Source organism: Trichosurus vulpecula, chromosome 2 (genome assembly GCF_011100635.1).
Source record: "Trichosurus vulpecula isolate mTriVul1 chromosome 2, mTriVul1.pri, whole genome shotgun sequence".
In the NCBI taxonomy this organism is placed as follows: Eukaryota; Metazoa; Chordata; class Mammalia; order Diprotodontia; family Phalangeridae; genus Trichosurus; species Trichosurus vulpecula.
Window position 1 is genome coordinate 279,229,588 of NC_050574.1, and position 25,738 is coordinate 279,255,325.

General features: G+C 36.8%; 1 protein-coding gene across 1 annotated transcript in view; it reads left to right on the forward strand.

Moving 5' to 3' along the window:
- The window catches only part of ZEB2 (zinc finger E-box binding homeobox 2), a 142,788-nt gene that overhangs the window by 103,559 nt on the left and 13,491 nt on the right, over positions 1–25,738 (forward strand). Inside the window, exons 4-8 of the mRNA XM_036747244.1 lie at positions 185–256; positions 18,325–18,513; positions 19,214–19,428; positions 22,086–22,194; positions 23,189–25,167. Of these exons, the coding sequence (XP_036603139.1) occupies positions 185–256; positions 18,325–18,513; positions 19,214–19,428; positions 22,086–22,194; positions 23,189–25,167 (2,564 nt within the window). The remainder of the gene's footprint in view (positions 1–184; positions 257–18,324; positions 18,514–19,213; positions 19,429–22,085; positions 22,195–23,188; positions 25,168–25,738) is intronic.

The following is a 25,738-nucleotide window of genomic DNA, read 5'->3' on the forward strand; positions in this document are numbered from 1 at the left end:
CAGCTAGTGCAATTGGATTCATTCAATTGCCCAAACAAAGCTATTGTCTAATGGTCTACAATAAGCCTTTTCTCTGTTTCCTTTAAAAGAATCTTCCTTGTTCTTGCAGTTGGCATGCTTAGTTTTGTAAGCCCTTCTATAGTGTACAACTGCTAAAGCTGAATTTCTTTTTCTTTTTCCACAGAAGAAATGAAGGAAGAATATGACACTATGGGGCCAGAAGCCGCAATCCAGACCACTGTTAATAATGGTACAGGTAAGTCATGAGTCTACCACTGAAACATCATCTTTGTCTTCTGCCATGTGACTAGTGGTGAATGAAGAAAAAGGAACGCTTCTATCCCTTTTTATTATCATAATTTAACAGTTGCGTCTTTGCAACTCTCTTATTTCTGGATATTTACTTAAAATTTAAACACTGTATTTTGGTACTTCGTGCAGTGGATATCTCCAATAATACATCCCCTTTTTTTGCCTCCCTAAATCAAGAATTAAATTTGATTCAATTCAACAAACATTCATTAAACACCTAACCTGTACAAGGATCTCTGGTAGGGGCTGGGAATATAAAGACAAAAGTGAAATTGCCTTTGCTCTCAAGATGCATATATTCTACTAGGGAGGGGATATGGGCACTAGATAAAACATTCACACACATCAGTAGACGGATGGAATGTAGGGTTAGAATCCGTAGACATTTGAGGTCAACTAGTCCAACTCCACCATTTTACAGCTGAGATAATTGAGGCCCAGAGGTATTGTCACTTGGCCAGAAGTATAAGTAGCAGAGTCAGAATTTGAAATAAAGTCCTCCAACTTCAAATTCATCTTTTCTCTGACCCACACTCTCTCTCATTGAGAGTAGGCAGCACTTCACAGAGAAGGTAGAACCTGAGCTGAACCTTGAAGGAAGGTAAGGATGTTGAGAGGAGAAGGCAGAGAGGGGACATTTACACATGGAAGGTTGCTTATGCAAACGTATGGTGACTAGAGATGAAAGTTTGGGTTTGGAGAATAACTGGTCAATCAGTTTGGCTGAAACAAAGAATATGTGAAGAGGGTTATTATGAAATAAGCCTAGAAAGGTAGGACGGAAAAGGGTTGTATAAGGTTTCATATATTAGACTGAAGAGTTTGTATTTTGTAAAAAGACAGTATCAGAGCATAGATTAAGCCAATTTTTGCTAGTCATTCATTAAAGACTTCATAAAGACTTCAAAAATTTGAATAGTATCTAATTCATCAACCCACTCCAATTCACATAAAATATAGAGAAAACAGATATTTGTAGTATAAAGTATCTTGAAGTTGTCTTCCCAGAAAAAACCATAAAAACGTTATCTCATTTGTATTTTCCTTTAATTTTATCATCATATGCCTTTTTCCATAATTTTTCTTTAAAAATTTTATATTTTTTGAAGGGGTAAAGAAAACAATAAGTAGTTGAAAGGTGTCATCTCTTCAGTATTTTTCATCTAATGAAATGAGGAACTGAAGTAAAAGGTTAGCTTTTTCTTTTATTTTACTACTCTAAAATGGAGTCTTGGGAAAGTTGTGCAAATTGCATATTCTTTCCAAAGAGCTAACAAGCATGGGATATAAAAACATCCCCAAGACGAATTGGTGACTCAGGACATTTATCTGTATTCTACTATACTCGTCCTTATGTGTTTTGAACAATATTACATACCATTCTAAATTGGATTTTACTGACCATTATCAAATAATCTTTCTGAATAAAGTTCATCAAAGTATGCTTTTCCCACTATAGAATTGATAAAGTTTACTGTGCAGTTAGTTTTTAGAACATTATAAATACAATCAAGATTTCATCTATACTTTACTTATCATGATACACATAAAATTTAATCTTTGACCTATTTACAATAATTTTATGAATAATATGAGAAATCTATTTACTAGTTTCCTTATTATTGAAGTAGAGGAAATAATGAAAAATTAAACTGTGCCATTAATTTTCCCTTAATTAGAATAATGAATAGACTCAGCTAATGTAATCACTCTATGTAAAGTATAATAAATGTCACTATGTGACAAACAAACGCTCTGCAATGACTTCACTAAAAGGAATGTCAATAAAGATACACTTCATTTATAAAGATGGTTGGTTTTCAGAAGACTCCAGCATTTAGTTTGTTATTTGGTTGATTTGGGACCAGGACCTGTCATTTCAGGGAATTTCTGGGGAGGAGTTTCCCTTTATAAATGCAGATCATCACCAAGTTTTATCTCCCTATATCACTGAGGAGTGTAAGTGACTTTCCCAGGGTTATAACTAGTATGTTTTAGAAGTTGGATATTAATTCACATTAGCCTGACTCCAAGGCTGGCACTATATCTACTTTATGATGCTGCCTTCTTAGAATCTAGTCTGATTACTTATCTAAAGTTCATCGAAATCTTAGGATCCACCATTGCCATAACAACTCATACCCCATATTGAGGTAACAGTGGGGCATACACATGGAAATTTCTATCAGACAGTTTGAAATGTGGAACTGGAGATAAAGAAGCAGTTGAGGGTTAGAAATATAAATTTTGAAGCCATTTGCATAGAAGTGATATTTCAAGCAATGAGAGGGGATAAGATCTCTGAGGCAAAGAAGGTAGAGAGGGAAGAACAGAGGACTGAAGATAGAACCTTAGAGAATACTTGCAGTTAGAGAAAGGAGAAAAAAGAGCCAACAGCAACAAAAGAGACAAAGAAGGTTGGTAGACACTTGGATAATATAGTGTCATGGAATTCCATAGAGTGGAGAATTTTAAGACTGAGAGGATTGCTAACACTTACAGATGCTGCAGAAATGTCAAAGAGAAAGCAAAATTGAGTTAAGTCCATTGGTTTTTGCAATGAGGAAGTCACTGGTAACCTTGGAGAGGGCTTATAGTTTATAACTCTACCTTGCCTTTGAAAGTTATACACCTTGTACATTCATGTCCCTTGGAAGCTCTGAGCCTTCATTAAAACACATATGACTTGATTTAGCACAAAATGCCTACAGTGATGCAAGGAAAAGAATGCTGGATTCATAATGAGATGATCCAGGTTTGAATCTGGACTCTGCCACTTGCTACCTGTGTGGGTCCCACTTTCCTCCTCTACAGTAAAAGGATTGGACTAGATTATCTATAAGGTCCTTTCCAGCTACTAATCAATGATTCTATGACATGCTAGGGAGATTAGAATTTTCTAGCATTAAAACTATGTGCATTTGTAAAAAAAAAAGTGAAGTATTCCTTGCTGTATTCTCCTACAAAAATTGCACGTTAAGGGTCTGCCTATATTGCCTATTTTGATCTCAGGTCTAATGAAGGAATGAGCAAATGAAAAATATTTAAGTGCTTATTATGTGGTGAGCCTTGATACTAGAGGCTAATGACTTCTCCCTCTTCTTGAATCCTACATTACATGTCTATACCCATCATTTAGCACTTATCATGCTCTGTTTTAGTATTTATAATGTTTTTTCCCTACTTGCATTATAAATTTCTTAAAGTCTTCTGATTCTGTACAAAGTACCAAAAACACTGATTTATACATAAAAGCTGTTCAATAAATATTTGTTTATTGATTAAGTATTGATAGCAACCTGCTCCATTTTTATCTCCACTGAAAATAGAATAAGAGAAAATAGAAGGGGTAAAATGCATTGAATTAAGTAATTTCCTAATAATAAAAGCTGTTATATATTGGAAGGAGTTACTAAATGAGGCAGCAAGAATTTTTTCCCTGTAGATTTTTGTGAATAGTTTGAATGCCAATAGACTCTAGGAGTTAGAAGGGACCTTGTCTAGTCAAACATCCTCATTTTATACTTAAATTGAAGCCCAGAAATTAGATGACTTGCCCAAGGTCACACAGAAACATAGTGGCAGAGCCAGGAATAGAAACCATTTTGTTAACTCTTATTCTTCCCACCATCCCACAACTTCATTGGGGAGAGATGGTGTGGCATCGTGGATAGAGAGTTGGCCTTGAAGTCAGGAAGCCCTGGGTTCAAATCCTGCTTCTGACAGCTACTGGCTGTGTGATTCTGGGTTAAGTAATACAACCTCTTAGTGCCCCAGGCAAATATCTAATACTATAAATTGAAGAGTAGGTGCTGATGGGCACTGACTGAAGGAATTTCCTCAATGGTAATTCCCTGTGCCAATGCAATCACAGGATTAGTCAAAAATAATCAAAAAGATTTAAGTAAAATACTAACCAGAGGCAGAGTGGCATACATATGTAAATTTTAAAGTAGTATACAGACTGACCTCTGGAATTACCTTTCAATTCTAAAATTCTAGCCCTTTCTTTCCTTTGCCCTAGCTGGCATATTAAAAGTATCGTTTATATTCTCCTGAATCCTGATTTTTCTATATACCAAGTGTCAGAGAGACAACTCTTCACTTCCAGGAAAACAGCTTAGCTTCATAGTAACAGGGAAGGAATCTCTTAAGATTTTAGATCTTATTATAAACCTAAATCTTCTTACTAGTGTCTTTGAACTCACTTATTGTGTCTTCTAAGAGGCATAGGAAAAGTAAACAATGGAAAGACTTAGACTTAATAAAATCATAGAATGTCAAAACTCAGAAGAACATTAGAGGTCCAATCCGATCCCCTCCCCCATTCTACAGACAATGAAACTGAGTCCAAGATCTTTACTGGCTTGTCCAAGGTCACACAGCCAATGAACCGAAGAGCCTGAACTAGAGTCCCTGTCACCTGACATCCAGTCCAGTGTTCTTTCCATCACACTACTCTAGATGCCCTGCTTATATTTATACATTAAGCTTCAAAGGGTACTTACCAGGAAAAGACTTAAAACTGCGATTACGATAACTTGACACCAGTTGGCAATAATTAACACAAGATTTCAAGATCAACATTTGGAATTTTATTTCACATTTTTCACATCAGATATATTTCAGTACTAATTCAATTTATGTGCAAGCTTGGTTGGAAACAGCCAGCAGGGCTAAAACTCAGTCATATTTGTCTTTAATGCTACTAATATTTGACTCTTCTCTTTCTGTCATCTCCTCCTTCCAGGCAATCATCACATCCTCCTAAAACATGACTTTTATCATTATAGTATCCTTCACAAAACTCTTCAGTGAATACCACTGCCCAAAAGGGGGAAAAACCAAACTCCTTAACCTGGAACTTAAAGCTATCTTCACTTTAGTTTCCCCCAACTACTTATTACCAAGAATTTTTCTTTCCTGTCAGACCAGTCTCCTCACTGTTTCCCAGAGATAACACTCCTTCTGAACTTCTGTTCATGTTATCCAGTCTAATTCCCCTTTCCTTCCCCCATAGCACTCCAATTCAACTCAAATTTCAAGACACGATGGTAGGTACTGAGCGTGCAAAGACACAAATAAAACAGTCCCTACCTTCAAGGAAATTGTATTCTTCTGGGATATTCCAACCACGTACATGCATGGATCAATATAAGATAAACTGAGGAAGGAGCAGGACAGGTTCTAATAGGCAATAGCATCTAAACTGGGGCTTGAGTGAACCTAGGGGTTCTAAGAGGTAGAGGGGAAGAGGGAGTGCCTTTCAAGCATGGTACTGCTCTCTTCAAAGACACAGATGTAGGGAATGAGAGAATGCAGGCTAAGTTGGAAATGTAGAATGTGGAAAGGAGCAATAATGACTCTCTAGAAAGGAAAACGAGGAAGGCTTATAGAGGGCTGGGCTGGAGAGTTTGTGTTTTAAATTACATGAAGCAGGGAACCAGTGGAGCTCTTGGAGCAGGAAAGTGACGTGCTCATACCTGTGTTTTAGGAATATTAATCTGACAGCTATAATAGGATGAGATTGAGAAGGAAGACCAATTAGGAGACTATTATAACAGATGTGAGAGATGTGGAAACACAATCAAGGCACGGTAATTGCTGGGATGGGGGAGGGGGAAGAGGCGGCAATGTAGGGGTGAAGGACAAGTCAAGGTGTTATAACTCTAATAATATGAACCTGAGCAACTGGAAATATGATACCTTCAATAACCAAAAGGAGAAGGGGGGTGGGCTTAGGGGGGGTAAGGTAAGGAAGAAATAAAGTATTCTGGTTGGAACACATTGAGTTTGAAGATCCTGTGAAGCATTCAAGAGGAGCAAGACTAGAGTTTGGGAGGAAGATTAGGAAGAGATGTATAGAACTGAGAGTCATCTAAGCAGAGATGACAATTGAATCCTTGAGAAATTATGAGATCATCAAGCCAGTGCGTAGAGAAGAAAGAAAAGAGAACCTAGTATAGAGCATTGGGGGACCACCATGCTCTGCAGCTGATGAACCTGGAAAGCAGATTTAGAAAACAAGTAACAGGAGAACCAAGGGAGAACACTGTCACAAAAGCCAAAGAGGAGAAAGTATCTAGGAGGAGGGTGCGGCGGACAATATGAAAAGTTGTAGAGAAGTCAATAGGAATGGACGCTGTGGCAGGAAGTGCAGGAGGGAGATCAACTCAAGTCCTACTTCCTCTGTGAAGTTTCTCCCTGACAGCTCTAGATGATAATGATTTCCTCCTCTTATGGAACTCCTGTGCTATCTATTTACCAGTACCACTCCTCTGGACACTGATCATTCACTTCCTTGTATTTTTTATGTTAGTATTTCATGTGTTCCAGTCTTGTCTTTCCAGAGAAAGAGAGAGACCTTTTTTTGCGGGGGAGGGAGGAAGGCAGGACAATTAGGGTTAAGTGACTTGCCCAAGGTCACACAGCTAGTATGTCAAGTGCCTGAGGTCAGATTTGAACTCAGGTCTTCCTGACTCTATGGCCCATTCTCTACTCACTGCGCCACCTAGCTGCCCCAGAGAGACACTTTTTTAAGGGGAATAACCATCTGTGACTTGTTTTGTGGCCTCAGAGTAATTTGCACAGCACCATGCACTTAGTAGGCCTGCAAGATTGGTTGAATGAAGAAATGAATAGTGAGCAAAGAAACCGGCAGTGAAAGAGCCTTAAAGAAGTCTAGCAGGATGAGCCTAGCCTCCTGGAAGGTAGCAATCAGGTTTAAGCAATTTAGGATCATCAGAATGGAACTTTATAGGAGAAATTACTGGTTGAAGCCAAAAGTAAGAGTAAAATTTAAAATGGCCAACTCAGATCAGGAGTATAGCACAGGGGACTTACTGCAAATGGAAATATTCAGAATCCTAAGTTCTATTAGAAACTTTCTATGTGACGAACTTTTCTGGGTTTTAATTTCTACATAACAAGATTATTGTATTTGCTGTACATTATAGGGAAATGGGTTTTTACAAGGAATCTGGCATATTAAAATAATTCAAATTCATTGTGAGGAAATCATGCAAGGTTTTCTTAGAGATTGTAAGAAATACTACTTTCTAAAGAAGAAGAAAGTGATGGAAAAAAACTATATTATAAACATTAGTTTGTCTAAATGCCAGGCATAACACAGACTTAGTACTTCTACATAGAAATCAGCATAGGTCCCTGATATTTTCCTCCTGAATGTGTGAAAGTGATGTTTTCCTCAGATAATCTACTACTCTTGTTACAGATGCTATAAATAACCATGGGTACCCTCATCTCTTCCTAGAAAAAAGAATCCTGAATCTGGAGACCAGGCAAGGTCAGTTTAGGGCATAGTTCTTACTTTATATACAAAGACAGGAAGATGATCATTTTAGTGCCAGAAAATATATCATTAGATATAATTATTAAATATGCTACAATCATCTTCTAAATACTGTTTATTAATGGTAAAATAAAATGCATTTTATGAAGTACTTATTTCTATCTCTCTGTGCCCAAATTAATTTCATCTACTGAAAATCAGGGGTACTAAGCTTATCGGATTCATCAAATTAAAAGTAACCGGTAAATTTTGAATAGGTTCTTAGAAATCCTGTGCCTTGACATTCTAGAACACAAAACAAGCAAACAGTAGAACAAATTTCTTCATGTTACTCTATTAATGAACTTGAGAATCAAAGACCAAGGCTCAGAGTAATTTAGGCTTCAGTTCCATCTTTTCTGTCGGCAGCCTTCTGAATGTGTCAATGTAGTAAATGTGGAGGAGGTGTGTTATATGTGTGTGTTACACACATATAACACACCTCCTCCACATTATATATGTGTGTATATTACACATATATAACACATATACATATGCATATATGCGTGTGTGTGTGTGCGTGTCCCATAGCAACTGGCAAAGATTTTCACAGCACTTGATTCCTGGGTATCATCCTGGGTCATGTTCTTCTGGCCCTATATGAAAGGAAAATTAGTTCTTTTGATATATGGAACTGGGGACAGCCAACAAGGAGCTTATATTCAGATTCCTATTCAGCAGCGTTTGCTAAGTATCCACACAACACTGAACTGGGTTTGGGGGAAGAGACAAAACAGACATAAAAGGTAAAGCCCTTGTCCTGGGGAAATTAACAATCTGATGAGACATTTAAAGGAGGCAGAACAGACAGAAAAGTGTCAGAAATAAATGATCATATTCACAGCCAACTTCGGGGCTACAAATAAGTGCCAAGTAAACAGTGATTTGAGAAGAGTGAACTACTATGGTGGAGTGAAAAGAACTTTGGGGTCTGAAGTCTGCCTGTGCAGTTAACTAGCTGCATGATGTTGGGCTTAAACCCTCTCAACCTCAGTTTCCCCAACTCTTATATGAAGGGATTGTGATCTCTAAGATTCCTTTTGGTTCTCAATGCTCTGACCAGTAATAAATCAAGCTTTCTACTCACTTGACCCAAGGTCATCATCATCATCATCACCATCACTATCATCATCAGTTTTTAATTAATCACTCATTAGAAGGATACTTTGTGATATGCTACCAAATGGAGTTCCAATTTGATGCAAAATTAGAAAAGCTAGTCTTTAAATGTAGGCAGCAAGTCATAGTAAATAGAGATTTAATCTTTGGGTAAGGGAAATGTTCATTCAAGTCTTGCTCCTGACACACTAGCTATGTGATCGGAGTAGTCACTTAATCTCTCAATATATGCCCCCACTTAACCCTCTAAAACTTGTAAATTTGAGAAAGGTTGCCAGTCTGCATTGGAAAAGAGAATTTTCCACACCAGGAGTTCCCCATAATGATGAAAGCACAGACCTAGACCAAAGCAAACTCAGTATTTATTTTTTTTTAATTTCTTTATTTATTTTTAGTTTACCACACACGGTTCTACATGGTTTTGAGTTCCAGTTTTTCTCCCCTCCCTCCCCCTTCCCTCCCCAAGACGGCATGGAATCTCATATAACTGTCATGTATAACTTTGCATTGAATTAATTTATGCACTAGTCAAGTCGTGGAGAAGAATTTTGACCAATGGAATGAATCATGAGAAAGAAGAGACAGAACCAAAAAAAACACCCAAAAACAAAAACAAAAAAAGAAGCAAAAAAGGCGAGCATGTAGTACGCCTCGATCTGTATTCAAACTTCGCAGTTCTTTCTCTGGATGAAGATAGCATTCTCCATCGTGAGTCCCCTGGAGTTGTCCTTGCCCCTTAGGTTGCTGAGAAAAGCGCAGTATGTCAGGGTTGGTCCTCACGGAATCCATATATCTGTGGCTGTGCACAACGTTCTCCTGGCTCTGCTCTGCTCACTCAGCATTATGTCGTGTAGGTTTTTCCAGGTTGTTATGAAGTCTGCATCGTCCCCATTTCTTATGGCACAATAGTATTCCATCACCTTCATATACCACAGCTTGTTCAGCCATTCCCCAATTGATGGGCATCCCTTTGATTTCCAATTCTTAGCTACCACAAAAAGAGCTGCTATAAATATTTTTGTACATATGGGTCCTTTTCCCGCTTGTGTGATTTCTTTGGGATACAACCCTAGAAGTGGTATTGCTGGGTCAAAGGGTATGAACATTTCTATAGCCCTTTGGGCATAGTTCCAAACTGCTCTCCAAAATGGCTGGATCAGCTCACAACTCCACCAGCAATGCAACAATGTTCCAATTTCCCCACATCCTTTCCAGCATTTATCATTTTCCTGTTTTATTATTTTAGCCAATCTGACAGGAGAGATGTGGTATCTAAGAAACTCAGTATTTAAATGAAATATTCAAAGTCTTTGAGTAGTAAATTAAAATTTGTACTAAGAAACTACAAGGTACATTAACATGCAGTAACATTCCTTCCACCCAACACACACACACACACACACACACACACAACTGAAAATCATACCTCCTTTTTCAAATTTCCATAGGGTACAATGTCCAGACCTTTCCTTTGCCCTTATTATATTATACCTTGTATCATTCTTAATTGGGTACTTCCCATTTGTTCTGTTAGATCATAAACTCCTTAAGCAGGGACTAGAAGGTTGTTTTTCATCTTGCTATTCAGAGCATCAACTATAGTACCTTGAACAAAGTAGGTACTTAATTAATGTTTGTTAAGTTGACAGGGATGAACACTTGGAAAAACTTTTGTTGTACTTTCTCCTTCCCCTAATAATTTAGACAAGGAGATCAATACGTGGTGTTACATTTGATTAACCTGAAATTATAAAGTACTATATTGAACCTTCTTTGAAAACGAATTCAAATCATATCTGGATCATGAAAAAATTGGAGACCTAGGGTTGGGAGGGTGGTAAGGAAACACTGTAAGTTTTTAGTCAAGGAAATTAAATATTGAAATATTTGCTAAGTGTTTTTATGTTTATTTTAAAGCAGTAATTAAAAACTGATGAGGAGCAGGAGGAAGAAGAACTTGGGTCAAGGGAATAGAAAGCTTGATTTTTTATTCGTCAGAGGATTGAGAACCAAAAGGAATCTTAGAGATCACAATTCCTCCATATGAGAGTTGGGAATATTGAGGTTGAGAGGGTTTAAACTCAACATCATGCAGCTAGTTAACAGCACAGGCAGAATTCAGACCCCAATTTTTTAAGGCACTGTGAGGGGGTAAGAGAAGTGTAAGATATAATCCTTGCACATAAGGAGCTAACCATCAATCTAACTAGAAAGAAAAGACTAAAAGTTCATATAGAATATGGCTGCTAAGAACCAAATGAGTGAAATAAACACCAAAAGCTATGAGTTACAAGGAGGGAGAATCAGAAGTACTGAGAGAAGGCTACATCCTATTACATCTCAGAAAACGTAAATTGTGTATTTCTTAATTTTAAAATGTCTATAATTGAAGCAGAGTATGAGTGAAGAAGGCTAATAGGGAAAGGACAAAATAATCTCTACCTGATGGATCCACTGACCTACAGCCATCCATTCTTTCAGGCTATCAGAATTACTTCTGATCTGTCTTCTCTTTATTTAATCCTCAGTAAAGACCTGCCTTTCACTGAGAATATTACTTCTCTGAATACTAGTACTACTTCTCACCATATTCCTACTCTCTATTTGGTGCACACTGAAAAAGACAAGGCGAGGAATGATATATCAGCTCTGGTCATTTGAGATTGTTAGTGACAGCAAAGACAGGGTGAGAAAACATTATGTCTATTTAATCAAAAGTAAATAAGTACATTCAATCATCAACCACAAAGAAAAAATATTTTTAAGGTAGGCAAATATTTTTATACCTTTATTATGTTCTTAATTTAATAACTTGCTCTTTTATTGCTCAAGTAAGGACATTAAACAGTTTTAAAATTAATTCTCTTTCTTATATAAGCATCAGGAACATAACAAGTTAAAGCTTTCATATGTTACTTCTATGCATGAGTTCAGGGGATAGCTTACTGTTCAGTTATATTGGATCAATGTGCAAGATAATTCTAATAAGACTAAAATATTTAACAAAGCAGGAGTTGGCTAATTAATCAATCCAGCATGTCATTTTCATCTTGTGTATAGCATCTATTGCCTTTTTAATGTTGTTGGGATTGTAAAGGGAAGGATAGGGATGGGGGGAGTTGGTAAGAAGAAAGGGGTTGGGGAAAGTCATCAATCAAATAAAACATACACATAACATTTTTTAAAAAATAATTTTCATTATTTGATGAGTAAGCTTGCTTAAAAATTTAAGAAAAAAGATATGTTCTGGGGAGAGAAAAACAGAAGTAAAATTTGGCAGGTTAGAAGAATAGTCGTTTTCAGGCTGTAATCAGTGTGCGCCAAGGAGGGCCTGTCACTTCCTGGCTAATGAAGGTTGTGGTTTTATTAGCTTTGTTTGCGATTAGGAGCAGCTATCTCCACCTCACAGTAGGAGTTCCCACAAAAAGTAACTGGTCTCCTAAGCTTCTTGAATGTCTCCTTTTGTTGTTGTGTGTGGTTTTAAGACAACTCCAAAATTATTTTCCCTAATGCATTTTTCCCTATTAGAATTGTTGCTTTTTAACTGAAAATCAATCCATGAAAGTCTCTGGGCTTGGTCAGAATTATTTGGAATTTTATCCTTTGAAATTATAGAATTTTAGACTTTGAAAGGACTCTAGAGAGATATGAAATTAAGATCTTGACAAGTGAAGTTACTTGTTCAAGGTCAGACTAGTTTGTAGAAGAGCCCAGATTAGAAGCAATGCATACCAGCTCAAGGATTTTGCCACCATACCATGCTGCTGAGGCTTTTTACTGAGCAGGTAAAAGGATATGATCAAGCTCATAAATCATCAATATTTGTGGCTTTATCTATGGCATTCAAAAGCAAAATGAGCAAAATTTGGTGGACAAACTCCTACCTCATAGACACCCTTTCTGAAAAAAATTATTATCAAATGATCTCTTCTATGTGCTGAGGGACTTTCAGGAATATTTAAGACCTGGTACTTGTACTAAATGCTTAGTTTATGACTTAAACACATGGTCAACCTTTGATCCTCTTTGGAGTAGTCTAACATAAGCAATTGGGGGGGGCAGGGAGGGATCATGGAAATCACATGCATACATAGCAGTCAGATAATCCAAGGTTTAGTCCTTACAAACTGAATATCATCAACCTGGGAGCTAACACCTAACTTTAAAGCAGTTCTTGGCCCTATGGGTAGTACCTTGCAAGGCCAGTTATATTCTGGAACAGCAGGAAGCTGTACCAAAGCCCCATTCCCCAATTCATTCTTGAACTCTCTTTCCTGAAGTCCTTGCTTAAGGGGTACTCCCAATGGCATCTGAACACAGGGGAAAGCCATGTCAGAGCAGGGGTGGAGAGCTCTGCTAAAACACCGCACTCATTCTCTCTTCTTGGGAATGAGTGCGGTGTTTTGGCAGAGCTCTCCATTTCCTGTTGCTTTTGACAACTGCCTCCTTTCTTGGTTATATGGCTACATCCATGACATTATACAAGTCTGGAGCTTTGCTATTTGCCATATAACTATGTAATGACATCTTTAATGCCATTAGAGAAGTGAATCTAAAGAAACTTTTCTCTTTCTTATCTTCCCCCACTGTTATCATCCTCTACATATCTGGTATACAGTGTGTGCTTAAGTTAAAGACCACAGGCTAAGTTCTGTTAGATAATTAATTCAGGTTTACATAAGTTCTCAAAGTTTTCAAAAGCACTTCTACGTTTCAACAAAATTCTGAATATGAGCATTTGAGACATGAAAAATAAACATCAGTGACTAGATTTAAAATATAACTTGGCATTTCTATATGCTATTCACCTTGCATTTTGTAAATAGACATTTTCTAAAAAATGAAAAAATAATGTTAATTAGATTGATTCGTTGTTTGACTCAACAAGAATGCATGCAATGCCTACTATGTGCAAAATATTTACAAAGCAGCATATTCAAAGGAAAGAGAGGAGAAATTTGTTTTAATTCCTCAAGTACTCTGCTATTTCAGGTTTGAAAGAAAGAAAGAAAGAGAGAAAAAAAGAGAAAGAAGAGAAGGAAGGAAGGAAGGTAGCATTTTATATCACCACAGTCATTCCAAAATGGTGGCCAAAAAAAACAATTGCTCAACATATCTTCTCATCTTCCTAACTGCTTCAGTTGCCTTTAACACCAGAATCATTCATCCTTTTTCCTTTTTATGTAAATATATTATGTTCATAAAATTTATGCTTTAATCTTTGTTAACTATTAAAACTACCAAACCAAAAATGGTAATATATTCATTAGTTTATGTAGGAGTCTAAAGGTGTATAAATGCCCACTAAAGGCAGAAAAATGGGAAAAGAAACAAAAAAAATGAGGTGAGAGTTAAAGTATTACAGAGTCTCAGATTTGGGCAGGATCTCTAAGTCCATTGTGTAGTCCATCCCAATCCAAAAAAGGAACTCCTTTTCCAACATACCCAACAAATAGTGATCCAGGTTTCATGTTAATAAGTCAAAGGAGAACCTCGAGAGGCAGTCCATCACCTTTTGGTATAGCTCAAATTTTTTGAGTTGCTTTTTCTTGAGATTAATTTTAAATTTTCCTCTTTGCAACTTTTTGCCATTGCATCTAGTTCTGCCTTCTAGGCCCAAACAAAATAAATACAAATTCTTTTCCACATAGAAGCTCTTCATATATCTGAAGACAGCTATTATGTCTTGTCCCCACCCCTTCTCCCCCCCACCCCCACACCCTTCCTTCCCAAACTCGATCCTGCTTAGGGGGAAAGAAAAAAAGAAAGAGTAAAATACAGGAAAAAAAAGAATAATTATTAGATTCTTTTGGTATTATGTTTCAGTACTAATTAAAGCTCATTTGCAATTTAAGAAAGCATTCCATATGTATGGGCATGAAGACCAATTTGTGTTGTTACAGCTAGTACTAAGTAGCAAAATCAGAATGGATGAATAGCAAATTTAGAAAGAAATTGAAATTTCTCTACCTAGACTTATAGTATATTCAGGGGTGGAACTACACCTAAGTATTGTCAAGTACACGTGGAGATGAGAATATTTTTAATGTCAGGATCTTTTAGATTAGCAAAATTTTACTTGAACTTAAGAAAGATTTAGATTTTTAGGGTAAATGTTTAGGGCCAAATAAAAAACCATCAAGAGAAATTAGGAGAAAGCACCAGGATTTCTTGTGTGTAAATTTTACTTACTGTCTGATCATAAATACAATTAAAATATCTGTTTTCAGTTTATCATGGCAATCCTTGCACAGAGAACTGAGAATTAAAAGGATTAAATAAAAATTTTAAATGAGGTTGTATCTCTACTTCCACAATATACTGGTTAATTCTAAAACTCTCCAGTGAAATTTTTTACCTTATCTATGAACCTATTATAGGGAATACAACCATAGAAAATTTAATGTTTGGTATGAGTTCCTGTGCTTTAGCCCATCTATAAACATGAAATAAAAGTTTGCAAGTAGAATTGAATATCTCAACAAGTTTCTTGACTGATACGAATCCTATTTTCTGACCTGAAGGAAGGGCCATATAGTTACCTTTGTGAGAGAATTTCTCACAGAGACACCATGGTATGGTTAAAAAAAACACTAGATTTGGCAACAAAAGGCCTAGCTTCAAATGCTGCTGACCATTTGCTATGTGACCTTGACTAAACTATTTTACCTTTCTGAACTTTTTTCCTCATCTATTAAAAAAAAGGATTCTAGTACTACTAAATGAGATGACAGTTGTAAAGCACTCCAAAAATGTCAGCTATCATTATTATTCTTATTAGTGTTCCTTTCCACCAATGTAGTAAATTAAATTCTCATCCATAAAAGTTGTGTACTACAGTGGAAAGAATTTTGAATTTGAAGTCAGAAAACCTAACTTCCTGGATCATAATCTTGAGCAAGTCACAAATGTCCTGGGCCTCAGTTTTATTCATTTGTGAAATGAGGAGGTCGAACTTAATGACCTTCCAGTTTCCCATTTCTGAACCCATGAGCCATAGAAAGCTCAACTCAATTCCACTTAAGTAATCAAAATATGATGGGTCATCCCTCCAGTGCTTCAACTACCCCACACGAAGCCAAGTCCTAGCAGTCCAAATACTTTGGATTAGAAACATTCAATTCCACCTCTTCTGTGCAACCTTCCTTGCTGGCTTCTACCTACACTGACTTTTCCCTTCTCTGGACTTTTCCTGGAGTTACAATCAATCTTAAGTAGCTCCCTACTTAAATGGTGCTTGATGGTTTCATGAAGGGTAGTTCAGTTCTCCTTTCCAGCTAGACTGTAAGCTCCTCATTGGCAGAGAAGTCTTACACAAGCTATTATACTTCTTTCAAAGAATCTAGCACAATATTGGACACATGAGATAGGGTCATAGTAAGAACTTATTGACTGACTGATGTGTGGTACAGATGAAGCATCCTCTTCCTCTGCAAAAATATTTGACAGCTATAGGCAGCATTCACGAAGTCTTCTCCTCAGCATCTTACTCAGAAGTCTACCAGAAATAACTTTATGTCACCTCATAAATGATTTGCCTCTCAAATCAACCAGTTACAGTGCTAGAAGAAAACTGGATAAGAGCTATGTCTATCCAGAAACATTTAGCATTTTTCTGCCACACAAGCCAAAAGGATATAAATATAAATACAATTGAAACATCCATTTGCATTTGATTCCATTTTTCAATGGAGACATTCATATGCAAATAAAAAATCAGGCTGCACAATGCAGCTGTGGCCAAATAATTCAGATGGTTACTAGAATATCAGGATAAAAGTAGGATAGTTAGTGTAGATGCCACCCAAGCCACCAGGGATGTCAATACCCCTCACCATCATAGTCATGTTGATGATCTGTTAGTAAAAGTTAAATTTCTTCGGGCCCCAGTTACTATGATTCAAGATAAATGTCAACATCACAATCACCACCAATTTATACCCTTGGGAAAGTGTCCACAATATCATGAACATGCCAGTGGGTAACAAATCCTCACTGTTCATTTATTTTTATACTAAATTACTGTTTTAAAAAATAGGCTTGAAACAAAGTTCCAAGACAACCTTAAAAAGCCGGCTCCATCACTGCACAAGGTGTCTCCATCCTTGAGAAAGATATAGACATTTGAGTAGTGTTGACCTTTCCGTTAATGCACAGATTTGGTTAGCTTCCCACAAAACTTGAAAAGACAGAGGAAAAAGTTCAGTTCAACATTCAACAAGGTGCAATTCTGCACCCCAGTTTGTCAGTTTTCTTTTTATTTTAGCCCATGCACTTGCCCATTGTTCTAGGTCACATTTAAAGATTTCACTTTAAAACATTCTCATAGATAATCTCAATATTTCTTGATAAAAACAGAAAATATAATTACCTTGCCCTACACAAAATTCTAATTTAGAAAGCCAAGCAGATTACCTTTTTTAATCACTTTTTATTTATGGCAAAGAAGCTTGGAGGAGATGAGGAGAGAGGCATGGATCAGGGCACTAACATTTTTAAGAAATTTTGAAAACTAATTCATTCATTCCACTATTCATTCCTCCATTCCTCCACCAGCAATGAACTTATAAGTGTAGCTAAAGCATAGTATTAACAGTCTCTTTTAATCTCTCTCTCTCTCCCTCCCCTCTTATAAACGATTGATTTTTTAAATTAAAGTCACAGCTTATTTCAAAAACATGTTCAGAGGTTTTAAATATACAAAGTCCTGTACAACTCACTAAAACTGTTTTATAGCATTCATTTATTTTAGAGGGAAAGGCACACATTTGTAAGTCCCTATCACTGGGAAATCACACTTCAACTCTTCTTGCTTTTTCTGCTCATTTTTATTCCCTTTCTACAAACGATAGGCTTAACCTGATATAATTTTCAGGCAGTGTTAAAATATTGAGATGAACAAGTTTAACTTTTAAGGACTATGAATGCTCTTTCCTATAATTTGTCAACAGTCATGCATTTTTAAAAAGTACATTCCTATCTCTCTACATCTTAGGCTTTGCACTCATTCCTGTGTGTGATATTCAGAGGACGGGAGGAATAAAAGCATATTTTTAGAAACAGGATGTCTTTGTGGTTAGGAACATGTTATGTTTGGTGGGCAATAAAAAATTAGATATACCTTTTTAAAAAAGAAAGAAAACTTATAGCAAACTATAAAAGCAGCTTTGGGCTTGTATTTTCTAGCAGTCAAGATCTGGAAACATGTGGTTCTATTTGTAAAATTTTACTAACATTTTTGAAATAATGTATTTTCCCTTTGTAAATTACCCAGAGATGAATTTTCCAGGAAGAAATAAAGACAATGTCATCATTTATTTTAAAGAAAAATACCATTTAGTTTTTGGATCTAGCACATGACGTGGCCCAGAACAGGGCAGTGTTCAATCAATAATTGGTCATCTGGTTCACTTCTTGCAAATAAACCATATATTTGTAGTTCCATTGTGAATCAGCATTTCATGAAAACAGTGACATAAACTGGCTCAGGCTCTCTGGGAGAAAACCCTGAAAAACCATTTCTTTTTCTTTTATGATTTCAGTTAAGAATGCAAATTGCACGTCGGACTTTGAGGAATATTTTGCCAAAAGGAAACTGGATGAAGGGGATGGCCATGCGGTTAGCATCGCGGAGTACCTACAGCGCAGTGACACAGCCATTATTTACCCAGAAGCCCCTGAGGAACTGTCTCGCCTTGGCACTCCAGAGGCCAATGGGCAAGAAGAAAATGGTGAGACTGTAATTCATTTTTAGCCACTATATTGACCCCTTGCAGCTGTTGCAATTACAAATGCACTACATGCCTGGGTGTTTACCTTAAAATGTGAAGAACAGCTGCAGAAGCATGGAATTTCATGAGCAAAGATTGGAACTGTAATTTTAGTGTATTGTGATGTTTTTGTCAGCAAATTTATGTCATTCTGTACATCTAGTGAAGAACAGGAACAATCAAAGCTTATTTCTGAGAGAGAAATATCCAAGAATATCTTTATCTTTTGCGGGGGTGGGGGGGCACTTTACTTCTGAAGCAAAAATTTAGAAGTGCTGGCCTCCATCACCCTAACACTTTTGTCCAGCAGTTGCAAAGGTTCCTCATGCAGTCATGGCCATAACTTTACGTGGCTTAAGATTAAATACAAATTGCTAGTCACCTAAAGAAAATTTCTTCATTTTTCAGCTATTTACATCTCCCCCCACAAAAGCTCAAGTCATTAATTAATTTTCTAGCACAGTATGAAAATGATTCAGACAAGTTTGTCCTGGGTGTGTGAGGGAACTGGTGTGTGCTGAGGCCAGTCTGAAATGATGGCACTCTGGTGTAGCAGATTGCAGTGATTCCTGTCATACCATCCCGGGCAATAAGCCCATTAGCTGCCATTGATTTACTGACCTTTTGGCCTGCTTCTCTCTCTCCTGTCTCTCGGCTACAGACCTGCCACCTGGAACTCCAGATGCTTTTGCCCAACTGCTGACCTGCCCCTACTGCGACCGGGGCTACAAGCGCTTGACATCACTGAAGGAGCACATCAAGTACCGCCATGAGAAGAATGAGGAGAACTTTTCTTGCCCTCTTTGTAGCTACACGTTTGCCTACCGCACCCAGCTCGAGCGGCATATGGTGACGCACAAGCCGGGGACAGATCAGGTGGGGGGTTGGTTTTAAGTGATTTCTTTCTATAATAACCCCTTAGAGAAACGATATTGCTTTGATTGGCAATCATTATTAATTTTTCATGGCATTTTGAAGATGCAGATCTTTTAATGGTAATAGCTTTAATTGAGGTCTAAATGATTTTTTGATGGTCTCTTCTAATATGATTTAATAGTCCTATGTTCACGATCGAATGAGTGTGTTAATTTCTAATTTAGAAATTTTATTTGCACTTTAACTTGACTTTAGTTTCATTTTATGTTCCTCAAAAAGTGAATGAAACTGTAGCATTTTAATTATACATTATTAAACATCTCAGCAATTTTAATTCCATTTTTCACCTACTTTTACTTTGCAATTTTTGCATATAGTATTCCTAAGTCATAGTAAAAGATGAGTGTATTTCTTTCATTTGTCATATAACATCTTCAATTAGGTAGATATTTTTACATGCTCCTGGTAGTTTATAAAATCTAATTGAATGTTTTGAGGAAAATCAAAAATGTACATATATAGATTAAACTATGCATATATCTAGCATAGCTGAAGTAAATAAAAATGACTATTCCTAGATATACACACATGTATACACATACATGTATTTTATACATATGTGTGTACATACACACATGTATGTGTGTATGAGTATACACAGTAGGATGTTAAAATTGCTCTGGCTGATTTGGTTCTCTTTTTTCTTGGCTCTTTAAAGAAAAAGACAACTCTATAGCTTGAACAGGTAACTATAACTTGCTTAAATTCATAAAGTGATTCAATGGAACTGCTTTGCAGTGCTCTTTAAACATTTTAGCAAAATTGCTATTTCTGGCATCCTAAGAGAATTATATCTGCAAATTGAGTGTATGAAGTGTTAGAGTAGAAACGGAAATGGTGTGTCTTACATCCAAATAGATGGATTGGCATAGATGAAGTCACATTGTATAGGCTTTTTTTTTTTTTACCACATTAATGGTTTTTCTTACATTGATGTGTAGAAAAAACATTTTTATATTTTGTTTGATTTTGTTGGCTTCATCTTTTACAAGGAGGAAAATTGGTTAGGGAAACAGACACCAAGTAGTGCTGATCATCCTTCAATTTGGAACTTTACCATTTGAGCGGACAGGGGATGTAAATCATCCTAACTGCATCTGATATGGTTTGTTACATGAACTGCTTTTCAAAGTTCAAATATGGAAAAATGTTTGCATGTTTACACTTATGTAACACATATTTTTCCTTTGCTTAATTTTACTAAAATGCTAAGGAAAAAACTGCCTAGATATTTGTCTATCATAACTGTCTTAAATTTCATATGCAGAAGTGTGATTGTGTTGGCGCATTATGAATGGTAGCTTTGGTGTTGAAAAGTCCCCTCATTTGCTCATGGCATTTACAATTAGTAAATTAAAATGATTGTATCATATTAACAGTGGCACAACTAAAGTTTATAGTAGTCCTCTGAGGGCTGTGGGGGGAGACAAAGCAGCTGTTGCTGTTTGTTTATGCAACTCAGCAACATATGAGCGCTGGTCCCTCAATGGCGCTCGGCGGGCTGGGCTCTGCTTGATCTTTGAAGGTTGCTGCTGTTTGAACAAACCTCCCTGTGTCCCATGTAACACCATCTGTCTCACTAGGAATGTGGGAAGATTCAGCACACCCTAGCAGTTGTCATACCGTTTCTGTGCTGTCTTTTTGCAAAAGGCTTTTGTGTCATTGCTGCTCAAAAAAGGCTGACCTCCTACCTTGAGCATCCAGAGTGAATGACTGAATCTTTTTTTTTTTTTAAATTCAAAGTCATAACACTTTTCTCTCTTGTTCAAAAAGGTCAGCTGTGTTTGATTATATCTTCACTGCTTTTAACTTGGCTTTCCAGCAAACTTTTTTTCTGGATTTGTCCCTACTCCTTAGCACAAAAACTAAAAGTAAAAATGAACAAAAATGAAAAATGAAAACTATCTGATATTATTCCCGCTAGTCTGTGTTAAAACTGTTCAAGAAGATATCACCTGGGATGCTGTCTCTTATATTTTATAGTGAGTGAAGTCTGATATGCAACACCTTGATTTAAAAAAAACAGTTTACATTTGAAACTAGCATACTGAAAAGGATGTTTAAGAGTTTACTGAATGATGAAGCATTTATGATCAAGTGTTTTTACTTCCTTAAATTTGAAATTGCCATAGGATGATGCACTCTAAACTTGTAAAGAAATTTTAATTATTGTGGTTTTACATTTTCGAGATGACTTAGAGTTTTCAGGAAAATGGTTCACTTCCTCCTTGTCAGTTTCTGGTGCATTACAGTAGGGAATTCCCAAGTTTTTAATTTTGCAGTGAATTTGAAGAACTACAAACATTTATATAAATGATCTCCTCTCATCTCAGGACAACTTAAAAAGACATTTTGGAGAAGAGAGCTCAAAAATAATTCTGAAGCAAATATTAGATACTTGGGCTAAAGCACTTTTTTTATTTGTTTCAGTTTACTGCAAACATTATAACTTTTATGGCAATACCGAAAGACTGGGCAAAGAAATGAATGTGTACACAGACCTCTTGGCCTATTTGAAAAAGAGGTCCTTTCTATTCTACCAAAATGTCTTTGTTCCTCCTGCACATGACTGATATCTACCTCTGTTCCTTTCCTAGCATCAAATGCTGACCCAAGGAGCAGGTAATCGCAAGTTCAAATGCACAGAGTGTGGCAAGGCCTTCAAATATAAACACCATCTGAAGGAACACCTGCGAATTCACAGTGGTGAGTAGCAGAGGTGCTGGTGCTCACATTTGCATTCTGTTTAATTAGCTGAGTTTTAAAGATTGTTTAAAATTTACACAGTTCTGTTTGTAGCTTTTTAGAGCTACTAAGGTATTTCATAAATTATGTGTGCCTGACTCATCCTCATGAGATTTGTCCTACCATTAATAGCACTGTCTTGTGAAAAGATTTGTAATACTAACACTTATTAAAAATTATAAATGCTTTGCTTTGTTCCCAGAGCTCAAAGAAAAATACATGGGTTCCCCCTCCTCCCTTGAACCCTTGCTTATATTGAATAATCTTTTGACCTAAAAAACTTCAGTTTCAAAAAGGGGGGAAGGAAGGTAGAGATATTCAATGTAGTTTATCTTTTTACAACTAAGGAAGATATAGGAAAGTTTCGTGCAATCATATGAATTAAGAATTTTGTTAGAAAGCTCGGATAGAGATTTTCTAAATGTTACTTCAATCTTGAGATCTGTGTTTGAGCAAAAGAAAAACCTACCACTTAGATTTTCGCCCCAGAACAAGTCTGATAGCTCTGCCAAGCATTTTATTACCAAATTGGAAGCTATTCAAAGGACTTGTAGGATTGGTGGAATCAATGGAATCTCTACAAAGTTGATTAAAGCCATGGCTCCACTCCCCTTTAAATAGTGTGACATCTTTATTGTGCTATTGACCACACATTAATCTGACACACTGTTAAAATGGGAGGCTGCCGATGGCAAAGGGAGATTCGGCATCTTTCCTGAGAGCAGAATAGATAGCTGTTCACCTTGCACAGCTGACATCTTGAACTATGTCAACTCAGTGGAGATAAAGCCCAGGAAACAGTTATGGTCAAATAATTCTGACTCAAACACTTAGAACATAAAGTAGCATCATTTTTGCCCTTTCCACTTGATCACTTGAGTGGCTATCCTGGTAGCTGAATTAGATTGCTACCTACCATAAGATAGTATAATGTTTGTTTTAATTATCATTTTAGGTGAAAAACCATATGAGTGCCCCAACTGCAAGAAACGTTTCTCACACTCTGGCTCCTACAGTTCGCACATCAGCAGCAAGAAATGCATTGGTTTAATCTCCGTAAATGGTCGAATGAGAAACAATATCAAGACGGGTTCTTCTCCTAATTCTGTTTCTTCCTCTCCTACTAATTCAGCCATTTCACAGCTGAGAAACAAATTGGAGAATGGAAAACCACTTAGTATGTCTGAACAAACGGGCTTACTTAAAATTAAAACAGAACCACTAGATTTCAATGACTATAAAGTTCTTATGGCCACACATGGGTTTAGTGGCCCTAGTCCTTTTATGAATGGTGGACTTGGAGCAACCAGCCCATTAGGAGTTCATCCCTCTGCTCAAAGTCCAATGCAGCACTTAGGTGTAGGAATGGAAGCCCCTCTACTTGGGTTTCCTACAATAGGTAGTAATTTAAGCGAGGTACAGAAAGTTCTACAGATTGTGGACAACACGGTTTCCAGGCAAAAAATGGATTGCAAGGCTGAAGAAATCTCAAAGCTAAAAGGTTATCACATGAAGGATCCATGCTCTCAAGCTGAGGAACAAGGAGTCACTTCTCCTAATATTCCACCTGTGGGTCTTCCAGTTGTGAGTCATAATGGTGCCACTAAAAGTATTATTGACTATACTTTAGAGAAAGTTAATGAAGCCAAAGCTTGCCTCCAGAGCTTAACTACTGACTCAAGGAGGCCGCTCAGTACTATTAAGAAAGAGAAGTTGCGTACTTTAATAGACTTGGTCTCAGAAGAAAAAATGATTGAGAACCATAACATATCCACTCCGTTTTCTTGCCAGTTCTGTAAAGAAAGTTTTCCCGGTCCCATTCCCTTACACCAGCATGAGCGTTACCTTTGCAAAATGAATGAAGAAATCAAGGCAGTCCTTCAACCTCATGAAAGCATAGTTCCCAACAAATCTGAAATGTTTGTTGATAACAAAGCTCTTCTATTGTCATCAGTACTTTCTGAGAAAGGAATGACTAGCCCTATCAACCCATACAAGGACCACATGTCTGTACTTAAAGCATATTATGCTATGAATATGGAACCTAACTCTGATGAACTACTGAAAATTTCCATTGCTGTTGGCCTTCCTCAGGAATTTGTGAAGGAATGGTTTGAACAACGAAAAGTGTACCAGTATTCAAATTCCAGGTCACCATCACTGGAAAGGACCAGTGCCAAGGTGGCGCTGGCTGCCACCAACAACACACCCACGAAAGACTCTTTATCAGCCAGGTCTCCTGTAAAGCCTATGGACTCTATAACATCACCCTCTATAGCTGAACTCCATAACAGTGTTACTAATTGTGATACTCCTCTCAGGCTAACAAAACCTACCCACTTTACCAATATTAAACCAGTTGTTGATAAATTGGACCACTCAAGGAGTAATACTCCTTCTCCTTTAAATCTTTCCTCCACATCTTCTAAAAACTCCCATAGTAGTTCTTACACTCCAAACAGTTTCTCCTCTGAGGAGCTTCAGGCTGAGCCTTTGGACTTGTCATTACCAAAACAAATGAAGGAACCCAAAAGTATTATAGCCACAAAGAACAAAACAAAAGCTAGTAGCATAAATTTAGACCATAACAGTGTTTCTTTATCATCTGAAAATTCAGATGAACCTCTAAACTTGACTTTTATCAAGAAGGAATTTTCAAATTCAAATAACTTGGATAATAAAAGCACTAATCCAGTATTCAGTATGAACCCATTTAGTGCCAAACCTTTATACACGACCCTTCCACCACAAAGCGCATTTCCCCCTGCCACATTTATGCCGCCAGTGCAGACCAGTATTCCGGGCTTGCGACCATACCCGGGACTAGATCAGATGAGCTTCCTACCACATATGGCCTATACCTACCCAACTGGAGCAGCTACTTTTGCTGACATGCAGCAAAGGAGAAAGTACCAACGGAAACAAGGATTTCAGGTATGGGACATCTTTGGCTATGTTTCTGCCAGGAAACAAACAGCTGAAAATTGTTTAGATTATGTTCTCTTAGGAAAAAATCATCTGGGGGGGGGGATCAAATATTGTTGTATTTTTAGCAGAAATAGAAGAGTTTATTTTAACTTGAACTTGAAAAACTGAGCAGGCTAGAAAGAATATATGGGTGTAACACTGGAATACTGTACTATGTAAGCACATTTGCTAAAAAAAAAAAGAAAGAAAAGAAAGAAAACAGATAAAAGCACATTTGGAAGGACTTAACATTTATATTTTGAGGTTTATTTGTATTATATTTGTCAGCCATTAGAATTTTATATTGCTAACAACATTTGGTAGACCTTATATATATGCCAAAAATTATAGTCCACAGCAGTCACATACCTTTACAGATGTTCACAATATGTAAGACCAGATATATGTGCTCTGTGTGTATGTGTGTATATGTGTGTGTATAACAGCTCAGTGAAGTGAGTGATTTTGAAGAATAATTTTTAAAATACTTTAAGACATTCCCTTATGTCTTATTAAGTTCCATTAGTAATTTTACTGA